Here is a 17771-nt window from a genome sequence, read left to right on the forward strand (position 1 = left end):
CAAGAGAAGCCCAAAATCATCAAAATAATTGGTCTGCATATTTCAGTGACCGACAACAAGTAACTAAAAATAATCATTCTAAACATGATTGAGCCATATATCAGCAGACAAGTGCCAATGGATACATTATCAATTTTTGGCAAAGTAATACATAAGCATACCTCCAGGCAAGCTTCTTGTACAGATATGGGCAATATGCCACAGCAGGTAACAATTTTAGCAAGAATTAATAACAAAATTATAGGGTAAAAACACTGAATTGAAATTTAACAAACAAACAAATCCATTTCTCAAGAGCTTTCTCCTTCCATCAATGTATGAGGGTCTGAAACAAAAGCCAAGAGGATCTAAAAGCACTTCCGATGAACTATAGACGGTCCAGATTCATCGTATTCTGCTTTTGATATCCACATCTGTGGTACATTTAGTAGGAAAAAAATCAGAACCCAAAATTACAAGCTATGATATCACAGCATTTTTTTTTAATCTTAGGAAATAGTCAGGAATGCACAGATAGATAACAAGTGAAGAAAAGTGATTACCTGTTGGAATGTGCTCAGAGATGCCAATATAGACCCACCAATCCAAACACTGTATTTCCTCTCTGGTGGTGCCACCACCTTAATCTTCATGCTGCTAGGAGCGAGTGCGGTAATCTCCTTACTCATTCGGTCGGCAATACCCGGGAACATTGTTGATCCACCACTGAGCACGATGTTGCCATACAAATCCTTTCTTATATCGACATCACACTTCATGATAGAGTTGTAGGTGGTCTCATGTATACCAGCAGCTTCCATACCAATGAGTGAAGGCTGGAAGAGAACCTCTGGGCATCTGAACCGCTCTGCACCAATCGTAATGACCTGTCCATCAGGGAGCTCGTAGCTCTTCTCGACCGCTGAGCTGGTCTTCGCAGTCTCAAGCTCTTGCTCATAGTCAAGGGCAACATAAGCCAGTTTCTCCTTCATATCACGAACAATTTCCCGCTCTGCTGTGGTAGTGAACGAGTAACCCCTCTCTGTCAGGATCTTCATGAGAGAATCAGTCAGATCTCTACCAGCAAGATCAAGTCGCAGTATGGCATGTGGAAGTGCATAACCCTCATAAATTGGTACAGTATGGCTGACCCCATCACCAGAATCCAACACAATACCTAGACAAAAGACAAATAAAGAAATATGAACCCATTTAGACATTTATATCATTCATAACTTTGAATTATTTGGCATTGTGCCCCTTCCATGTCCTTTCTTTATGCATTTTCCCTTGCATTATTTTAACTATGATGGTTCTAATGCTCTACAATGCTTGACAATAATCCTTTGAGAAATCACATCTTAATCAATTAATATCATTTAAATTGTTAAGGACATTAAGGTACTAAAAAGCAAGCAGACACCATGCAAAACAAAAAAAAAAGAGTAGGAGATATAAAGAAAAAAGGATGAGGCTTCACCAGAACTAATGAAAGCTATGCTTACCAAATATTCTTAAACACCATGAAAGTAAAGTTGGAAGAGAAGACAGAAGGGTCAATGCCTCAACCTATGTTGATTTAGTTAACTTCTACAGCAGCTTGTTATTCTACTAAACATACAGGGTGATATACGATTGAGGTGCAGGGAAGCATATCCATAATTCCATACCACAAGGAATCAGTTTCTTAGCAAGAAATATTGATTGATTCTGTGATAATGCCAAGCAATCTTGATTTTAGAACTGCAAAATATAGATTCTACCAACATAGCTATTCAATGTTTATTGTATGAGAATACTCTACACAGCACTGACAACAATAATGCTCATTATCAATCAAGGAGACTTTATTTTGTAAGAAGGAAAGATGTGAGCATACCTGTGGTACGTCCACTAGCATAAAGAGATAGCACTGCTTGAATCGCGACATACATTGCAGGGACATTGAAAGTTTCAAACATAATTTGTGTCATCTTCTCCCTGTTGGCTTTAGGGTTAAGAGGGGCTTCTGTGAGAAGAACTGGGTGTTCTTCTGGTGCTACACGAAGCTCATTGTAGAAGGTGTGATGCCATATCTTCTCCATGTCATCCCAATTACTGACAATTCCATGTTCAATTGGGTATTTCAAAGTCAAGATACCTCTCTTGGACTGGGCTTCATCACCAACATAGGCATCTTTCTGTCCCATCCCAACCATTACACCGGTGTGACGAGGCCGACCAACAATACTTGGAAAAACAGCTCTTGGAGCATCATCCCCAGCAAATCCAGCCTATTACATTATTGAAGAATATCAAAAGTACATTGTTAAGACATCATCAAATAAAGTTGGTATGAATGTAACTTGCATAGTGGTATGTGGATTGAATCTCACCTTCACCATCCCCGTTCCATTGTCACAGACAAGGGGCTGAATATCCTCAGCTTCAGCCATGCTTTATACTGGATCTGCTCAAAGGTCATTCAGTAGAAAATTCCAAAATTGAATATTAATAATGAACAACTCGGTACTGATGAAATGATCAAAACGTGCATGACGAAAAAGCCTCAAGCACTAAAATAAAGTTCCAGGAGCTGGGTCACAAAAGAAGCTACAGACAGAGTCATACTTTTTGTGCAAAACAATGAGATCCAAATAAGGACTACTCATTAAAGCTACACTATTGAATTCCCAGAATGTTGTGTACATCCACAAATGGAAAGATGTAATCGGATAGATGAAGGTAAAGGCAACAGCAAGATATAGATAATATCATAGTGAGTTGCCAATAAAAAGAGATACATGAATATTACTAATTCAGTAATAATGGGATGATCAAAACTTGCATTTAAGAAAAGCCCCAAAAAAGCTGGCGCCAAAAAAGAAGCAACACAGGCAAGTCATAATTTTGCAAACACAAAAGATCCGAATGCATGGATTACCTCATGGAATTAAATATTTTCCCTGTGTACTAATAATGCAAATAGAGAAAATAAGAAGTCAAGCTACAAATATTTAACTTATTCAATGTCGTGTGCATTGAAACATGAATAATACCAAATTGGATTTCCATCTAAAAGTTCCATAGAATTGTTCAGATATACCGTCTACTCTTTATCAAAATGAGGCACCCCCACCCCACCCTCCCTCCCAATTTCACCACGATCACACATAAAAAGAACCAAAAATCTTCCTAGCTATCAATACCCAATACCACTAGAACTACACTGCCCAAAAAGTAAATCGACTAAGATCCCATTGGATAGATACATTACAAAACTACCACTAAATTAACATCAGAGCGATTCAAACAAAAAGGCCAAAAGAAGGACCATTCTCGCGGATCTACGAGCAAGATACAAGGATCAAAGAGATGCAAAAAAGAAAAAGAGTAGTACCTCCGGAGATGCGCGAGGAGGAGGAGGAGATGGAAAGGAGAGGAGTTCGAAAGAGTGGAGTGAGAGGAGAGGAGAAACGAGGGTGGGAGTTTAGTAGACGAGAGGGTGGTCCCGATTCCAACGAAACATTTGCCTTTCGTAACGCGCGTGAGCTGTCGTTGAGGTGTTGGTTCTGGAAAGTGAGGTGGACAGAGGACGGGAGATATATATATATATATTGTCGAGATAAATCTAATTTCACGCTTAGATTAATCCTTAATACCTCTCACGCACACATTATTCAAAGGACAATTTTAAATAACACCCTATATTTTAGATTTTTGTGATTAACACCCTTATTTTTGAGCTAACTTGTAATTCGTCCCGTCTAGCAAAACGATATCTAAGTAATAATATTTTGTTAAGGATATTAAGTTCGATTTTGAAATATAAAAAGCCCTCTCTTCTTCGTTTCTCTCTTCTATTTAACTTCTAAAATACTCTTTCTAAAGTGCTTTTATAAAATCCAAGCTTATTTCAAGAAGGGTATTTTTTTTTTAAATTCTTGAAAAAAATCTCAGGGGCATTCTCCTAATTTTATCAGGAGTCAAATTAATTATAGTCTAAGATTAAGAGTAATTAGTCAAAATAGTGGTAGGATGTGATATGAAAAATTAGAGGCAAAAAAGAAACTATTGGATTACAAATAGGGCAAATACAGGTGCCGTTCTAATTACAATATCACTAAGATAAGAGTTCTTAATTTTTTTTTTTAAAAAAATCTCAATAAAAATATATATTGGAAATTTTATTCTCAAAAGACACCAACATTAAGAAAAATTGGCAGAAAAGACCCTAAGAGAGAGTGGAGAGTAACATTTCCATAGTTTAAACTTGATTAGTGAAATTAGTTTAACCACAGCAAAAGTTCCATAATAGAAAGTCTCGCCACATGGACAAATTTTTTAATGCAAACTTTTGCTAAAAAGAATGATAATATCTGAGGATTAAAGAGAACATATGGAAAAGTTAAAGGAACACATAGTTGATTAAGTAAGTAAATCTACATTTGCACACCTAAAATCCCTGTACTCAATGCTGGCCAAATAGAATCTAGCTATCTCATTCTTGCAAAGAAAAAGGCTCCCCAGATTATCACATTATCAGATCTAAATAATTTATGAGACAACTGCAAATGCTGTTGCAAAGAGTAGCATCAAGGTGAGTAGCTTGCTCCTTCCAGTTGCAATTGAAGGAGATGACGACTGTTTTCGATGAGATTCCTGTGGCCTGGAAAAGAAAATTATTATGGTTGGAATATTAAAACAAATAGGAGGAGGATTGCAGGAATTTCAGGCAGAGAAAAAGTTCATCAAAGAGAGGAATAGAGGTTTCAGTTGTAACATACTTCTGCTTATCTTTGAGGAAGCCACAATACAAGACATTGTCTGGCACTGTCAGCTCAGTCTTGTTATAACCTTCTGGATCAGCTACCTTCATGTAAACCTCTTGGCCAAGGTACCAGGAATCGAGATTTTGAGCACGTAAATTCCAAATGCCGACATTGTCTAGCGGGACTAAAATAGCAGTCCATGCTCCTGGAAAAACCTGAGTAACAGAAAAATGAAAATATTGTTCACTGACATGATGACAAAGGTATGAGGAGTAGTCAAAGAACTTTGTCATGAAGTAGCACCCCCTAGGATGGTTTCCACCGTAAATTGTAGAACAAGAAGAAGATGAAGCAGTGGATTGCTAGCTCAGGAAAAAAGTAATAGATTGATTATAATCATAGTTTGAAGTTTCACCTGACTCGGAACAGGAATGGTCGAAACTTGATGAAAACTAAAGCCAAAATTATCAAGATTTCTGATTTTGACATTTATTTTGGACCACAATCGGCTAAAACTATTCTATTTTGGCCTAAAATTTCTAGGTGTCAAAACTGAAACTCTGAACCATGATTATATAATATTAAGACCAATAGATCTCTTAATTAAAGTACACACCTGAGTTGTGCAGCGAGAAGCAGCATCCCACTTATTGTATGTGCCTCGGTTGCTCTCAGTCCACTCACCATAATCCATTCTGGAGTAGTAAAAACCGTCTTGTTAAGAGATACAAGAAAGGGAACACAGCATGAGCTTACAAAAGAAAAATTCTAGCTAGATGATCTACATACCCAACAACAAAAAAGGAGTATCCATCCATGTGATAGCTCTGAACAGTAGTATCATTGTTCTGCAGTATAATTTCCACAAAACCTTTGTACGAACCATTGATCACAGATCTTCCAATTCTAGGTGGTCTGTCAAGTGGGCTACTAGGAAAATCAAGTGTGTATATCCCCTTCAAGTTGTAGAGATCAGCAAGCCTTAAAGGAGTATCAGGTGGAGAATAAGAGATTCCATTTAATGTCGTCCGGCGTGTTCCATTGATGACCGCAGGCGGTTCATTCTTCAGTACATAAACTTGAGTGACATTAATAGAACCATATTTGTAGGATCCCTGTGGATTGGGGCGTGCAGCACCAGTGCTGACATTCATTCTGAGAAAATAACAAGTCATCAGAAATAGCACCTAAAACGACGCAATTTTACAACAAATAAAACAGAACAAACAAAGAAAATCATATAACTCAGTGTGTAAAGACCTGATTGATTTCGCCTGGTTCATTGAGAAATATTTGTCATAGAAATCGTTAGGAGGATCAGGGAGAGGACCAGAGGCTTTGCCATTGGAGTTTGAATAATGCAAAACAGCAACACCAGTAACTCTTGTCCAAAGTGACTCATTTACAAACCTAGCACTTGCCACAATGTAGTAGTCGCTGCTTGCGTTCTGATTCATTGTGACCAAGAAAGAGTAGGACTGACCCACATGGATATCTAGGGTGGTGTAGTTCTGCTGCACAGTATACAATCCTTCTGTCTCTACAAGAAGCATGTTGTGGTTCTGAATTCTGAAGTTCAAGCTTGTAGAGATGCCAACATTGTGTACCCGAAACCGATATGTTTTGCCTGTTCCAAGAACCTCAATTTTTAAGATATTACAGGACAGAAATATTGTGGCAATCAGCCAAAAAGAATAACAGAGCCGGTCTACCTAATGTTGGTAGCCAAATTTCGCTACCTGACAATTTAAAAGCCAAAGCTACTGATTGAACGAAGGAAAGATGGCTAATATAACTATAGAAAGCTCTATATTTTCTTCATCAAAACAACCATGAAGTATACCTGGTTCAACGTTGATTGTTTCATACTGAATGCCATCCGGAACAAGTGTGGCATTGTACCGGTACGGCCCCTTCCCATTCATTAGAACACCATCAGGCATTCCTAGATCCTTCCCATCATCAAGCATCTTCCTCAAGTCCTATAATCCACATCAAGTTGAAAAAAGAAACTCCATGCCTACCAAAATCTCAAACCAAAAAAAGATTCTACAGACCGTGTGGTTCTTGTTGTACCAATCACCAATGAAGAGGGTGATATCCCCGTCAGGCTTCCCGAACGGCACGGCGATCACCGCCCGGTTATTGACGGTGATTCCGCCGAATCCCCCGGCAGCCCTTTGGAAGCCCACGGAGGGGAAGTAGAAGAAGCTACCAATCTGGTCCTTGACTTGGAACTGGTAGGTCCAATTCCACCCTGAAGGAATGGGGCAGTTGGTCCCCAGGACCCCATCCTGCCAACAATTCTTCCTCTGCTGGATTCCGTTCCTGTCAAAAGCCGCTCATACAATAAAAAATTCAAAGGAAAAAATGAAATAAAGATCCCTCCTTTTCTCATTTCCTTCATGTCAAACCTAAATGAAAGTGAAGAAGAAGAGCCCAATCTCTCTCTATATATATAAAGATCCAAACTTGGAGTGACCATACCATGTAATCAGCAAGGGCTCGTCCAAGCTATTGAGGACATTAACAACCACGTTCCAGTTTGTGGTAATGTTCACGACAGGACCCGGAAATTGCTTGTTAATTGCTATCACCTGCAACAACTCAAGATTAAAAGTAAAAAAAAAACAACCAACTTGGCATTTTTACAAACATTTAAAAGGGAACTGCAAGACCACCTGCTGCTCGACGCCGAGAGGAGCAGCGGTGATGTAGGAGACGTCCCAGTCGAAATACGCGAAGGGGTCCCCGGCGTAGGCGGCGCACGCGAATATTAAAGCCGCCGCCGCCGCCGCCGCCAAAGAGAACACCGGCGTCGCCATTACTATTGCAGTCTCTTCTCTCTCTCTCTCTCTCTCTCTCTCTATCTGTACAACTTTAACTGCTTTCGGTTACATTACAGTCCATCTTTTATGAGCGTTCTCTGTCTTCATCTCTAGGGTTTGGATGTCTCTGTTGCTTATAACAAAAGTAGAAAGTATTCAAACGAAATTAAAAAAATAATAGAAGGTAGATATATAATTCATTTTAATCGTTGGTTTTCTTTCTCTTATTTTTAATTCAATTTTTTATATTTGTAATGGAGTGTGCAAGGGTACGTAGCGGCCGCCAGTGAATCACCAGTACATCGTAAAAAAAAAACAATGTTAGCTAGAAAGCTCTCACAGGCAACACCGAAGTAAGCTAATCACGATGAAGCCTCGACACGTGGAGCCTATAGACTGGTTACTAACCTACAGTTCTTTTTGACGGTCATATGAGTCGCCATTTGGAACATTCCGTAGCTTGGGCAGAGGAATGTCGGATTTGGTCAGACGTTACTTTTTTATTTATTTATTTTGGCCTCTTGGATCGAGCTTATATTATATTAAGAAAATAAGTTATATTATTACTTTTGTTCACTAACCACGGTACCAGATCTCCTCGAAAGTTGTGCAGATGCCGTAACTCATCAATCGAGAAAGTTAACCGACGACCAACCGCTAGAATTTTCACCCAAGAATGTTCATATAACATGATATTCTTTTTTACGTATTAATATAAGATTTATTAGACTCCCATATTCTTCTTCTTCCAAAAATAAATAAATAAATAAATAAATAACATAACTATTATAGTAAAACACTCTCACCAAAAGTGAATGACGCTATAACTGGACTTCTATAGTATGAAATTGATGTTGTGCTTATACGACAGTAATTATATTATTTAAAAACTATATTAGAGCTCAAATTAAGTTGATTCATATTGAGTTATTAGAGAAACATATAAATTAACAAAATTTTATAGAGTAATTAGATTAAATTACTTAATTTGCAATGGAGAGAAAGAGGAAAGAGAGGATATTAATAATCAAATATGCAATAATTGAAAGATGGTCAATGCACTAGGGACTGGTTGGGGCCACCTACAACTTCTCCTTTGGTTTCAGGTTGCCTCTACAGCTGCTCAAATGCTTCCTTTTCTTCCTTTGAATTTTCCCAGATAGGTAGAAAGAGGCCCACCCAAACTATCTTTTTGAAACATAAATGGGTGATTCTTGTCCATGTATAGAAACTATAAAGAGTAAAAGCAATAACTTTGGTGGTTGATTTTGCATTACTTGATATCATTGCATCTCATTCGATTCCGATTCGTGCGTAAAGAGTATGTATCAGACTTTTAAAAAATATATTTTAGTTTAATTTTGTATAAGATAAGATATACATAAAATCTTACCACAGATAAAAATTATGATAAAATTATAGATATTTCTTAAGTAACATTTATATTACATATAACATACTTATTCTTAATTTAATAACCATATACAGTTTATTTACATAAAGTTATTCAAGATAATTATTACGCTTACGACTAAATAATATATATATAATTTATTAATTTTTTTTTAATTTTATACATGAATCAAACGAGGCCAATCGGTAAGCTAAAGAATGCAAAAAGAAAACAGATTAAAGGGCTTTTAGATAATGTACATATAGCAAGTAATTTTATTTTATTTACCAAATATCATTCTTAATAGAGATTCAAACTTATGAACTATGGGATAATCTAATAAAAAAAATTATTCATATGTGTATTTGTCTTTCTTTTGCCACCTTAATTTACATCATCTAATAAAGTAGACTCTGCAGACATTTCCACCAAAGTGGATTCTATTCCAGATCTGCAAAGCTTTGTGTTCACCAAACAAAACTATTATTGACATCTTCTTGGAAGTTTGAGAGCATCTTTGTTTCTAGGTGTTTGTGCTACAAGCTTAAAAGGAGAGAAAATTTTGGAGCCAGGTATATCGGTATCAGTGTAGTGGTATGAAGCTAATCACCATCAGTTTTGATGTTAAACAATGGCTTCAGCTTTACTTTTCAAATGTTCAAATTGAATAAGAGTGAAACAAATGAAATATATAGTGAGAAGTCTATGGCATGCATAATCATATTCCCTTCTTTTCACCAAAAAACAATTAATGAAAATGAAAATAAACAGATGAAACTCTTTCGCATTGAATGTGGAGCAAAAATAGAATTGGGATTTGATGCGGGCTCATATGTCTGGTTTGTTTGAGTATATCATTGAATGTATATTAATATATTGATCGTGCATATGTGATGGTTTTAATCGCATCAACTAAACTTCTATATCTTTATGTGTTTTCTTTTTAGTATGCACCAGATCGATATGTTAGTACATATCAGGTAGTGTGCCTACTTCGATATGTTTAGGCTGGCTCGCACGAACTTAATACCAGCAATAATACTTTTATATTTAGTACATAGGATAAAAGTTTATTTATACTTAGACCCATTAAAACTATATCTATTTTTATATAGTTTTGTTTATGTATATTACATTTTGACCTTTTTAAACTGTATAATATTTTTCGTCCTAGTGAGAGAGTAAATAAAAAATATTAAATAACCAATGACCAACTAAAAGATACGACTTTTTTGTTGTTGATGGTTAATGTTACAATTAGTGGATTGAGTTTTATATTAGATTAGTGGTTAATTAATACTTCCGTTATCCAAACATGTATGGTTGTGATAATATTTAAAATTTTAAACACATTGATCCGAGCACAAATCTATTATTACTTATAAGAGGTGATTAATAATATAAGCACCAACTTAACACGCCAGCGTGGCAAGGTTTCTAAATCCCGAAAATGCCCTCGCGAATCCGGCCAGACGCTGACCAAATCCACGTGAGCAGCCATTGTCCAGTTCGGATCGCGTTGTTCACACTTAGATATCCGACGTGGACATTTAGAAAGCACTTCCACGTATACTTCCATCTGACGTGGAACCTTCCAGGATATAAAGTTACATCGGAGAAGGATGTTTACGTAATTATTGGGGAAAAGGAAGGGTTAATAGTATTAATACAAGTCTCGTCAAAGGAATCGCTGCAAATGCGAATAGATCCGACTTATCCGGCTTATTTATCTTTTAAGTAAGATTATTTATTAAAATTATCATTCTTTTTTCTCTTTCTTCTTATAATAATAAGGATAGAAGAAGTAAGAAGAATAATAATAGCTAAAGAGTGCTCCAAGATTTTGAAGGATTCATTTGCTTTGCAAATAAGTATTGCTTAGGTAGTCAGGTGACATTGGATAATAATATTTCTGTCTCTTGACCAATTGCTAATTAATATTTATTTTCATTCGAAACATTCAAAAAGACTTTCATTTTCATCTTATAAGATTATATGCCACCAAATTTCTTCATAAATTCTAATATATATACCTTCTAAATAACTAAAAATATATTACTCCTTGACACCATATGATAAAAAGATACAAAGATTAAAATACCCTTTTATTTATAATTATGATAAAAAATTTCTATCCTATTTTTTTATAAAAAAATTATAAGGATAAATATGTTATATAGTTGCTCATGTAATTTAAATTTAATAATTTATAGATGAAAAAAATAATGAAAACTAATAAAAAAAAATATTTAAGATATTTTTGGTAGTTTAGATTTTATGTAATTTGTTTTCTTCGGAGGAGTTGTATGAAAAAAAGCTAATAGTTCAGGATCTAAGTAAAAATATTATTTAATAATTCTTATGATATCTGAAAATTCCCATGTTACCCTTCCCCGCCAATGCTATATATTCCTCTTCTCCGGAAAGAGTTCATGGCCACCACGACACGGCCTCTTCATTCCCTTGTCTCTCAACTCCATTAGTAGTCTCCTCGCATACTCCTACCTCATCCTCCTCTCATCTCCCATCTCTCAACCATGAGCCTCTTCAATCACTGCGACCTCTTCGCCCCTCCTCTCTCCCCCCATTTCCCCTCCTCATTCCACCCCTTCGACTACTACGCCGACGATTGCCTCGCCCTCGACGTCCTAAACCCTGGCCCATTCGATCTCCTCTGCCCCATCGATCCCTTCGCCGCTCCCGATCTCGCCTCCTTCCGCTGCTTCCGGGAGCGGGCGGAGACGGAGCTCTGCCTTAGGAGCCTCGCGGAGCGGGTCGCCACCCTCGAGCTCGGCCTCGGATTCCATGGAGACGTCGACCGGAAGTACAAGTGGAAGGCGGAGATCAAGGGGGACCGGAAGTATAAGTGGAAGGCGGAGGTGAAGGCGAAGGGGTCGGGAGAGAACAGCGTGAAGTGGACGAAGACGATCGAGGGCGGTAGGGTGGACGGCGGAGATGTCAAATACACGTGGACGGAGAAGAGGAAGGGGTTGGGGGAGAAGAGCGTGAGGTCGGCGGAGATTGATGGGAAGAGGAAAAGGAAGGAGAACGCGTGCACCTCGCGCGTGGTCGAGATTGATGATGGGAATCCTGGACCCGTTGTTATGAAAAAGGTGCATTTTTAGAGTCAATTTCGCTAAAAAGTCGTTTTTTTTTTCTCGTTATCTTGGATAAGATGGTCCTTTGATTCTGAAGAAACTATAAGCTCCGAAGAAAGTAAGCCTTTTAGCCAATGTTGGAAGGTTCTCTTATCGAATTACTCTTTAATTATAACTAGACTTAATGCATCAAGTTTCTGTTCTATATGTCATCGTGCTTGCAATCTTGAAGTTGGTGAAGTTCCTCTCTTGTACTTTGTGAAATCAACATAAATGGCATACGAATCGTACTTTGTAACTAATGGCATGTCTATGTCTATTCGTTCAAAGTCTTTTGCCAGGAGATGTGACAAGGGTAAGCAGAGGGAATTGTCACCACAAGATGCTGCATTGCTAATCCAGATGAATTTTAGAGCTCATCTGGCCCGGCGTTCTCAGGTGCTTCGCTGCCTTCGTGATCTGGCAATTGCCAAAGGGAAACTAAAGGAGATCAGAGCCTTGTTCTGTAACTTTTCTTATCGGCGCCGGATAGCCAATGATGCAGAAGAGCGCCAGAAGTTTTCTGAGAGAATTATTGTCCTCCTCCTGACTGTTGATGCCCTTGAGGTAGATATTTTTAGCTACAATGTTTGCTGGTGTTTCCGTTACATTTACTGATTGGCGAGCTTCTATTTTGCACTTGATTTGTTACCTATTAATGCCCAAAACCTTTTGAGCACATAAGGTGGCATAACTCTATCATTTGCATCTCTTCGCAGCGTTACCATCTAAGAGGTGTTAAAAGTTTGGTGTAGCAGGGTTTGTGATTCGCCTGTGTCTTTATGCATATGGTATCCTAGTGTGGAGCCATGAGATTATGAATGTGAAAGAAACCAAAGTTCATGGTGAAGGGCTAATTTTGCTTTGCAAGCGACTTTTCTCTGAAGTTATACCTTTTGATTGGAATTACCAGATTGTGAGGAGCATTATGAAAGCTTAAGATCCATATCCATTAATTAAACCATGCTGGTTTGGAAACTGATAAGGATATTTTATTGTCTGAGTTTATAGCATCTGATACTGTAGGTTTACACCTCTCTAATGGATCTTATGATCAGTAAGTCATACTTATCGGATACTTCTTTGCTTAGAAAATAAAAGAAAACTAAAAATGTACTGTAACAGACTTCTCATATTTGACAGAAATTCTCTCTTTTGACAAGTGCATTTTCTAACTGTCCTTTCTATTCGGCTATCTTAGGGGACTAATTATATGGTAAGAGCAGCAAGGAAGTCTATGATTGAAGAACTCGAGATGATGCTGGAGGTGGTCGATCCTCAGCCTCCTGGGAATCTGAGATCATTGAGACGTAGAAGATTTAATCTCCCGGATGGTGGATCTATCTCAAGGGAGATGACATCTGGTGTGGCGGAGATAGTCGAGATGCTTGGATAAAAGGATCTTTAGAATTGTCTGCCTTTCTATTGAAAAGGCAACTTATCGCTGAAACTTCCTTATTGAGATTGGTATAAAGAGCTATCGGTGCTGTTTGCAAGTGAGATCGGCATAAAGAGCTTTGGATGCTTGAGGTTTGGAAGAATGTCATTATTTGCAGTGTGTACTTGCAATGGTTCTTGAACGGTCGGTTGAACTTCTCAAGCTGAACTGTTGTGTGTTTATGTAGAGTTTTCTGATGGTATTGTGCTAGAAGAATAAAACTTGTTGCTTGCCTGCTGTGGTGTTAGTCAAAGAGCAAAAACAGCTAGCCGTATGAGGATGTTTACTTGTTCTCATTGTTACATCTGTAAGTCATTTATTTTGGGTGCATGTCACAATGTTGATGACAATCTTTCTGAAGCTTGATTAATTTAATGTCATGAATGTTCGTTGATACCTTTCAGTTGTCATATTATTATTCTACTGCTAATCTGAGCCTTTTCTTAGCTGCTGGTTAGTGGTTTCTATTTCATCTCTCATCCAGAGGGAGATCGTGATGACTTCGTCCACTATGCATCATAGAAATAATCGTAATTGGCAAGATGGAAAAAAATAATGAAGTATGATATTAACCCTTTCACTGTAATAAAAAAGAAGATATGCTGGATGAATAGACACTTCTTTTAGCTCATATCATCAGGTAAGTATCTATTACATGAATTCTCTTTACATGCTCATGCTTGTTGATAACCACATTCTCCCGTCAGCCATCCGTGGCAAATACTTATCCGACAACCGGTAGCATTCTCGCCCGCTACATCTCCAACCAACTCAACTCATACAATCCTCAGCTTCCTGCTTCAATTTAGCCACCATCCCTGCGCTCGGTCCTTATACGCTGATCACTAGCAACGACCATCATTAATGGGATGGGGTCAATGTGATCGGACCGTTGCCAAGGCTATGTGCTGAGAATGAGCTGGGGTGCGGAGCTGGTGGCCAGTCTTCTGCTAACAAGGCTCATGGTGGCTGAGGTTGCAGGGAAGATGAGATCAAAGAGAGCTAATAGTGTGATTGTTTCTGTTCAATAGCACTAGATTGATATGAAAGAGGGAAGTGAGCATGCATTTTGCAAGTGACAGGCTCCCAGTCTACAAGTGGCTCAAACAATGTTTGGCATCACCTTTATGGGATATTATTGATTTATTTTCTCTCATTTTGATCTCAAGAGCAAAAATGTACCCATCCGAAGCCTTAGGGGCATCATATTCACTGGAACTTTATTGATCTATTTCTACATTCAGATGCCTCTTTTCCATAGCAATTCCTACATCAACAACATGAACCATAAATATCCAAGTCTATTTCTATCTTCTATTGCACTTTGGCTACAAAAGATCGAAACCAAGATAAAAGAAAAGAGCGAAGAGATTGAGAGAAATTTAACCAGTTGATGAAGTATGAAGATAAAGATGTTCTATCTCCGGTAGAATGATCAAGAAATGGTAAATAAAGGGAACATTTTCAATCAAATTAATTTCTGACATGCTTCACGGAACATCTATAGGGATAAAACTTATCCATCACTGTTTAAATAACAATGTTGCAGAAGTGTCACAGTTTTCTTCCACATCCAGGGCAAACTACTGTTGCGGTAGCTTAAACAGTCACCTTGGAACAGATAGACCAATCTCTGAGAAATGAAACCATTATTAATATTAGGAAAATGGAATGAGAACACAAAATATAAGGGAGTTGAAATCAAGACAAGCAAGGACTTAAATATAAGTCATGGATAAATTTATGCTGGTGCATTAAGTATTTCTATTATACAAATTATGTTTGCATATATCAAGTAGACTTCCAATTAAAATTCAGCAGTATATTGAATGCATTCTAAGCCTCATATATCATATTTCGCAACAAAATAACCACTAAAAACTAGCTTAACTGGAAAATAAATATATATATTTTTGAAGGTGAACACATAGCTGCAACAATTCGGGCACGCCACCATGCGTAGTATCAACCAAGGATCATTTCACGTACCATCAATACCATCTGGAAGGAGGACACTGTATCATATTTTACATTCTATATTCATTGAAAGTCAAAATAAATTACCTTAAGAATATAATTAGCTGCTTCGAAGCACCCAGGATAACATAAAATACTGTTCCTTCCATAACAATTCCCATCATATGTAAGAAGCACATGGCATTTATTCGACTATGTTTTTCCTTCTTACAAATTCAGGTTCTCACGAACATGGAAGTCTAGGAACTTCTCACACTAACCTCCATCCTTCAGAAAACATTCGATGATTCATATACAGATTCCAAATTCACCACATCATATGACTAACTTATAGAAGTTAATGAGTTTGCAGATAATGTCTTAGAGATCTAGAAACCTACTTAGAATATTCATCTTCGTTAGCATTATAAAATTGTAGAGGTTACTCGATATTATCCATTTCAATACTCTGACTAACGCTGGCTAGTTTGGCCAGCATTCAAGAATGATTGCTTTCAGTCTTTTCCTTGTACAGTCCATTTTACCCGACACATCTTGAATCTGTGTCACTCTAAATCTAGATTCAGATTTTATTTTGCAATGAAATAAGGCCTAAAAGACCAAAATAATTCAGAAGAAGTTAAGGGATGGCAGGAAGGAGGTTGTATGATTAAATACTTTGTAACAACATTATGGTTCATTTCCTTATTGATGATCTTAATAAGAAGATTGTCGATAAAGAATATCCAAAGAAATACCGGGTTATGTAATTTGAAATCATGCTTACATGCAACAATTAAGGTGAAAAAAAATCTTCCTTTTTTATGGAAATGACAAGCCAAGAAATTCTATTGTAGTATATACATAGTCCTATACTAGAGAAAAGTTATATGCTTCAATTTATGCAAGTACCTCTACAAAAGGGAGTCATCCATTGGTTATGATAGTTCATTGCTTCAAGTAAATTATACAACAAGGACAACATAAATCACAGGTATTGAGATGCACATCAGAGCACTAAACGATTTGCAGGGAGGGGCATGAAAGAACACACACACACACACACAAGGAAAAAGGCAGACATGCTGTTGGCAGAAACAAAACAGTGGCATTGCAGTTTACATGCTGAAATAACAAAATTGCAAGCTAAATTATCTTGTACATAAGAAACAATCATAATCATTTATTACTACGACGTCACATACGTAAAAAAACAATCTGCAGTATTCTAACAAATTCCGCATACTTGATCTTCTAGAAGCTATCAGGTCCAAGATGATCCAGTTTGTCTCTTTCAAGCACTAGCATACTCATGTGCCTGCAGGAACCATACATCTCATGTTGGTTTTGAAATAGGATAGATATTGCTAGTGATGTAAATAAAATTTAGACCTTTTGCCCAATCACTATGAACTCCTATAACCCATTGGAATCTAAGAAAGTAGACAGCTTGGCTGCATATTCTCTAACTTGCTTTCGTTGTTAGACTCAGCAAACATGCATGTCTTCCATTACGTAAAGGTAATAATAATCGTCTACCATAAGCAATCGACTTATTCAATATTTTCAAACTTTTGGAACACAAAGGATATATCATCAATATTACCTACATGATCTGTTAAACAAAACAATCGAACAATTTCTAGATTTACATTCATATTTGGAATATTAAACATAGAGCGAGAAGAGTACCCTGTGAGAGAGCCCGACAGCTCCGCGACGACGAACTGAGGCACGAAGTCAACCTCGCCGCCGCAACCGCACTGTGGAGTGGGAGAAGAGACCCACTGCAACCTGCCAATTCTACGGGTAGCCTAAAGAAACACCCCCAAAATGTCATCTTTAGTAAAGAAAATTACATAATTAGGGCAAGAAAGAACACAACCCAGATTGCAGAAAGTAGGATTGGAGATGGAGTACCTGGAGAAGGAGCGGAAACGGCGAGAAGCGGCTATGCTCGTAGAGCATTGAGGAGAAGTAGGGGATGGAGATGGAACTTTGGATTTGGCGAGGAAGGATCTGATTGAGGAGAAAGCGTTTCGATTTAGGGATCTGAGGCCAGTCGAAGCCATTGGATTTGGAGGAAGAGAGGAGGAAAAGAAGAGCGAGGAGGTTTAGGGTTTTATGGAAAGAATATTTGCATATAACCCGTCTAGAAGACTATCATTTTAGCATATGCCCCCTCTAGAAAAAGAGAATCTTCCATGATATTTTATTTACGGTAAAAAAAAAATCCACAGATCTATCTAGTAACTGAGAGGATCCGAACCCGGTTGTATAAGAATCCGA

The 17771-nt window shown here is 37.5% G+C and overlaps 4 protein-coding genes across 6 annotated transcripts; 1 reads left to right on the plus strand and 3 right to left on the minus strand.

The window, feature by feature from the left end:
- Positions 1-70: 70 nt before the first annotated feature.
- Positions 71-3492, minus strand: LOC140777700 (actin-7-like). The gene is made up of 5 exons (XM_073121995.1): positions 3359-3492; positions 2355-2428; positions 1859-2252; positions 543-1156; positions 71-413 (listed from the first exon to the last, which is right to left on the minus strand). The coding sequence occupies exons 2-5, from the start codon at positions 2412-2414 to the stop codon at positions 348-350; spliced, it is 1134 nt and encodes a 377-aa protein (XP_072978096.1). The 5' UTR covers positions 2415-2428; positions 3359-3492; the 3' UTR covers positions 71-347.
- A 711-nt stretch (positions 3493-4203) lies between these two features.
- Positions 4204-7629, minus strand: LOC140779068 (monocopper oxidase-like protein SKU5). The gene is made up of 9 exons (XM_073124022.1): positions 7412-7629; positions 7218-7327; positions 6788-7058; positions 6574-6712; positions 5991-6357; positions 5520-5885; positions 5347-5425; positions 4746-4945; positions 4204-4627 (listed from the first exon to the last, which is right to left on the minus strand). The coding sequence occupies exons 1-9, from the start codon at positions 7553-7555 to the stop codon at positions 4516-4518; spliced, it is 1788 nt and encodes a 595-aa protein (XP_072980123.1). The 5' UTR covers positions 7556-7629; the 3' UTR covers positions 4204-4515.
- Positions 7630-11408: 3779 nt separating this feature from the next.
- LOC140777507 (uncharacterized) lies at positions 11409-13901 on the plus strand. Its single transcript, XM_073121666.1, has 3 exons — positions 11409-12064; positions 12380-12655; positions 13290-13901. Exons 1-3 carry the CDS (start codon positions 11489-11491, stop codon positions 13482-13484), a joined length of 1047 nt encoding a protein of 348 aa, XP_072977767.1. The 5' UTR covers positions 11409-11488; the 3' UTR covers positions 13485-13901.
- A 977-nt stretch (positions 13902-14878) lies between these two features.
- LOC140777510 (protein NONRESPONDING TO OXYLIPINS 2, mitochondrial-like) lies at positions 14879-17642 on the minus strand. Of its 3 annotated transcripts, XR_012107032.1 has the most exons (4): positions 17403-17642; positions 17175-17296; positions 15418-15527; positions 14879-15159 (listed from the first exon to the last, which is right to left on the minus strand). XR_012107032.1 is itself a non-coding variant. In XM_073121668.1 (3 exons), exons 1-3 carry the CDS (start codon positions 17552-17554, stop codon positions 15134-15136), a joined length of 300 nt encoding a protein of 99 aa, XP_072977769.1. In that variant the 5' UTR covers positions 17555-17642; the 3' UTR covers positions 14879-15133. The 3 variants fall into 3 exon arrangements, 2 of the variants coding, with proteins under 2 accessions (XP_072977769.1, XP_072977770.1); XM_073121668.1 differs by lacking the exon at positions 15418-15527; XM_073121669.1 differs by having other exon boundaries at positions 14879-15527.
- Between the last annotated feature and the right edge of the window lie 129 nt (positions 17643-17771).

Source organism: Typha angustifolia, chromosome 15, assembly GCF_048772165.1.
Source record: "Typha angustifolia cultivar Huaian chromosome 15, ASM4877216v1, whole genome shotgun sequence".
NCBI lineage: Eukaryota > Viridiplantae > Streptophyta > Magnoliopsida > Poales > Typhaceae > Typha > Typha angustifolia.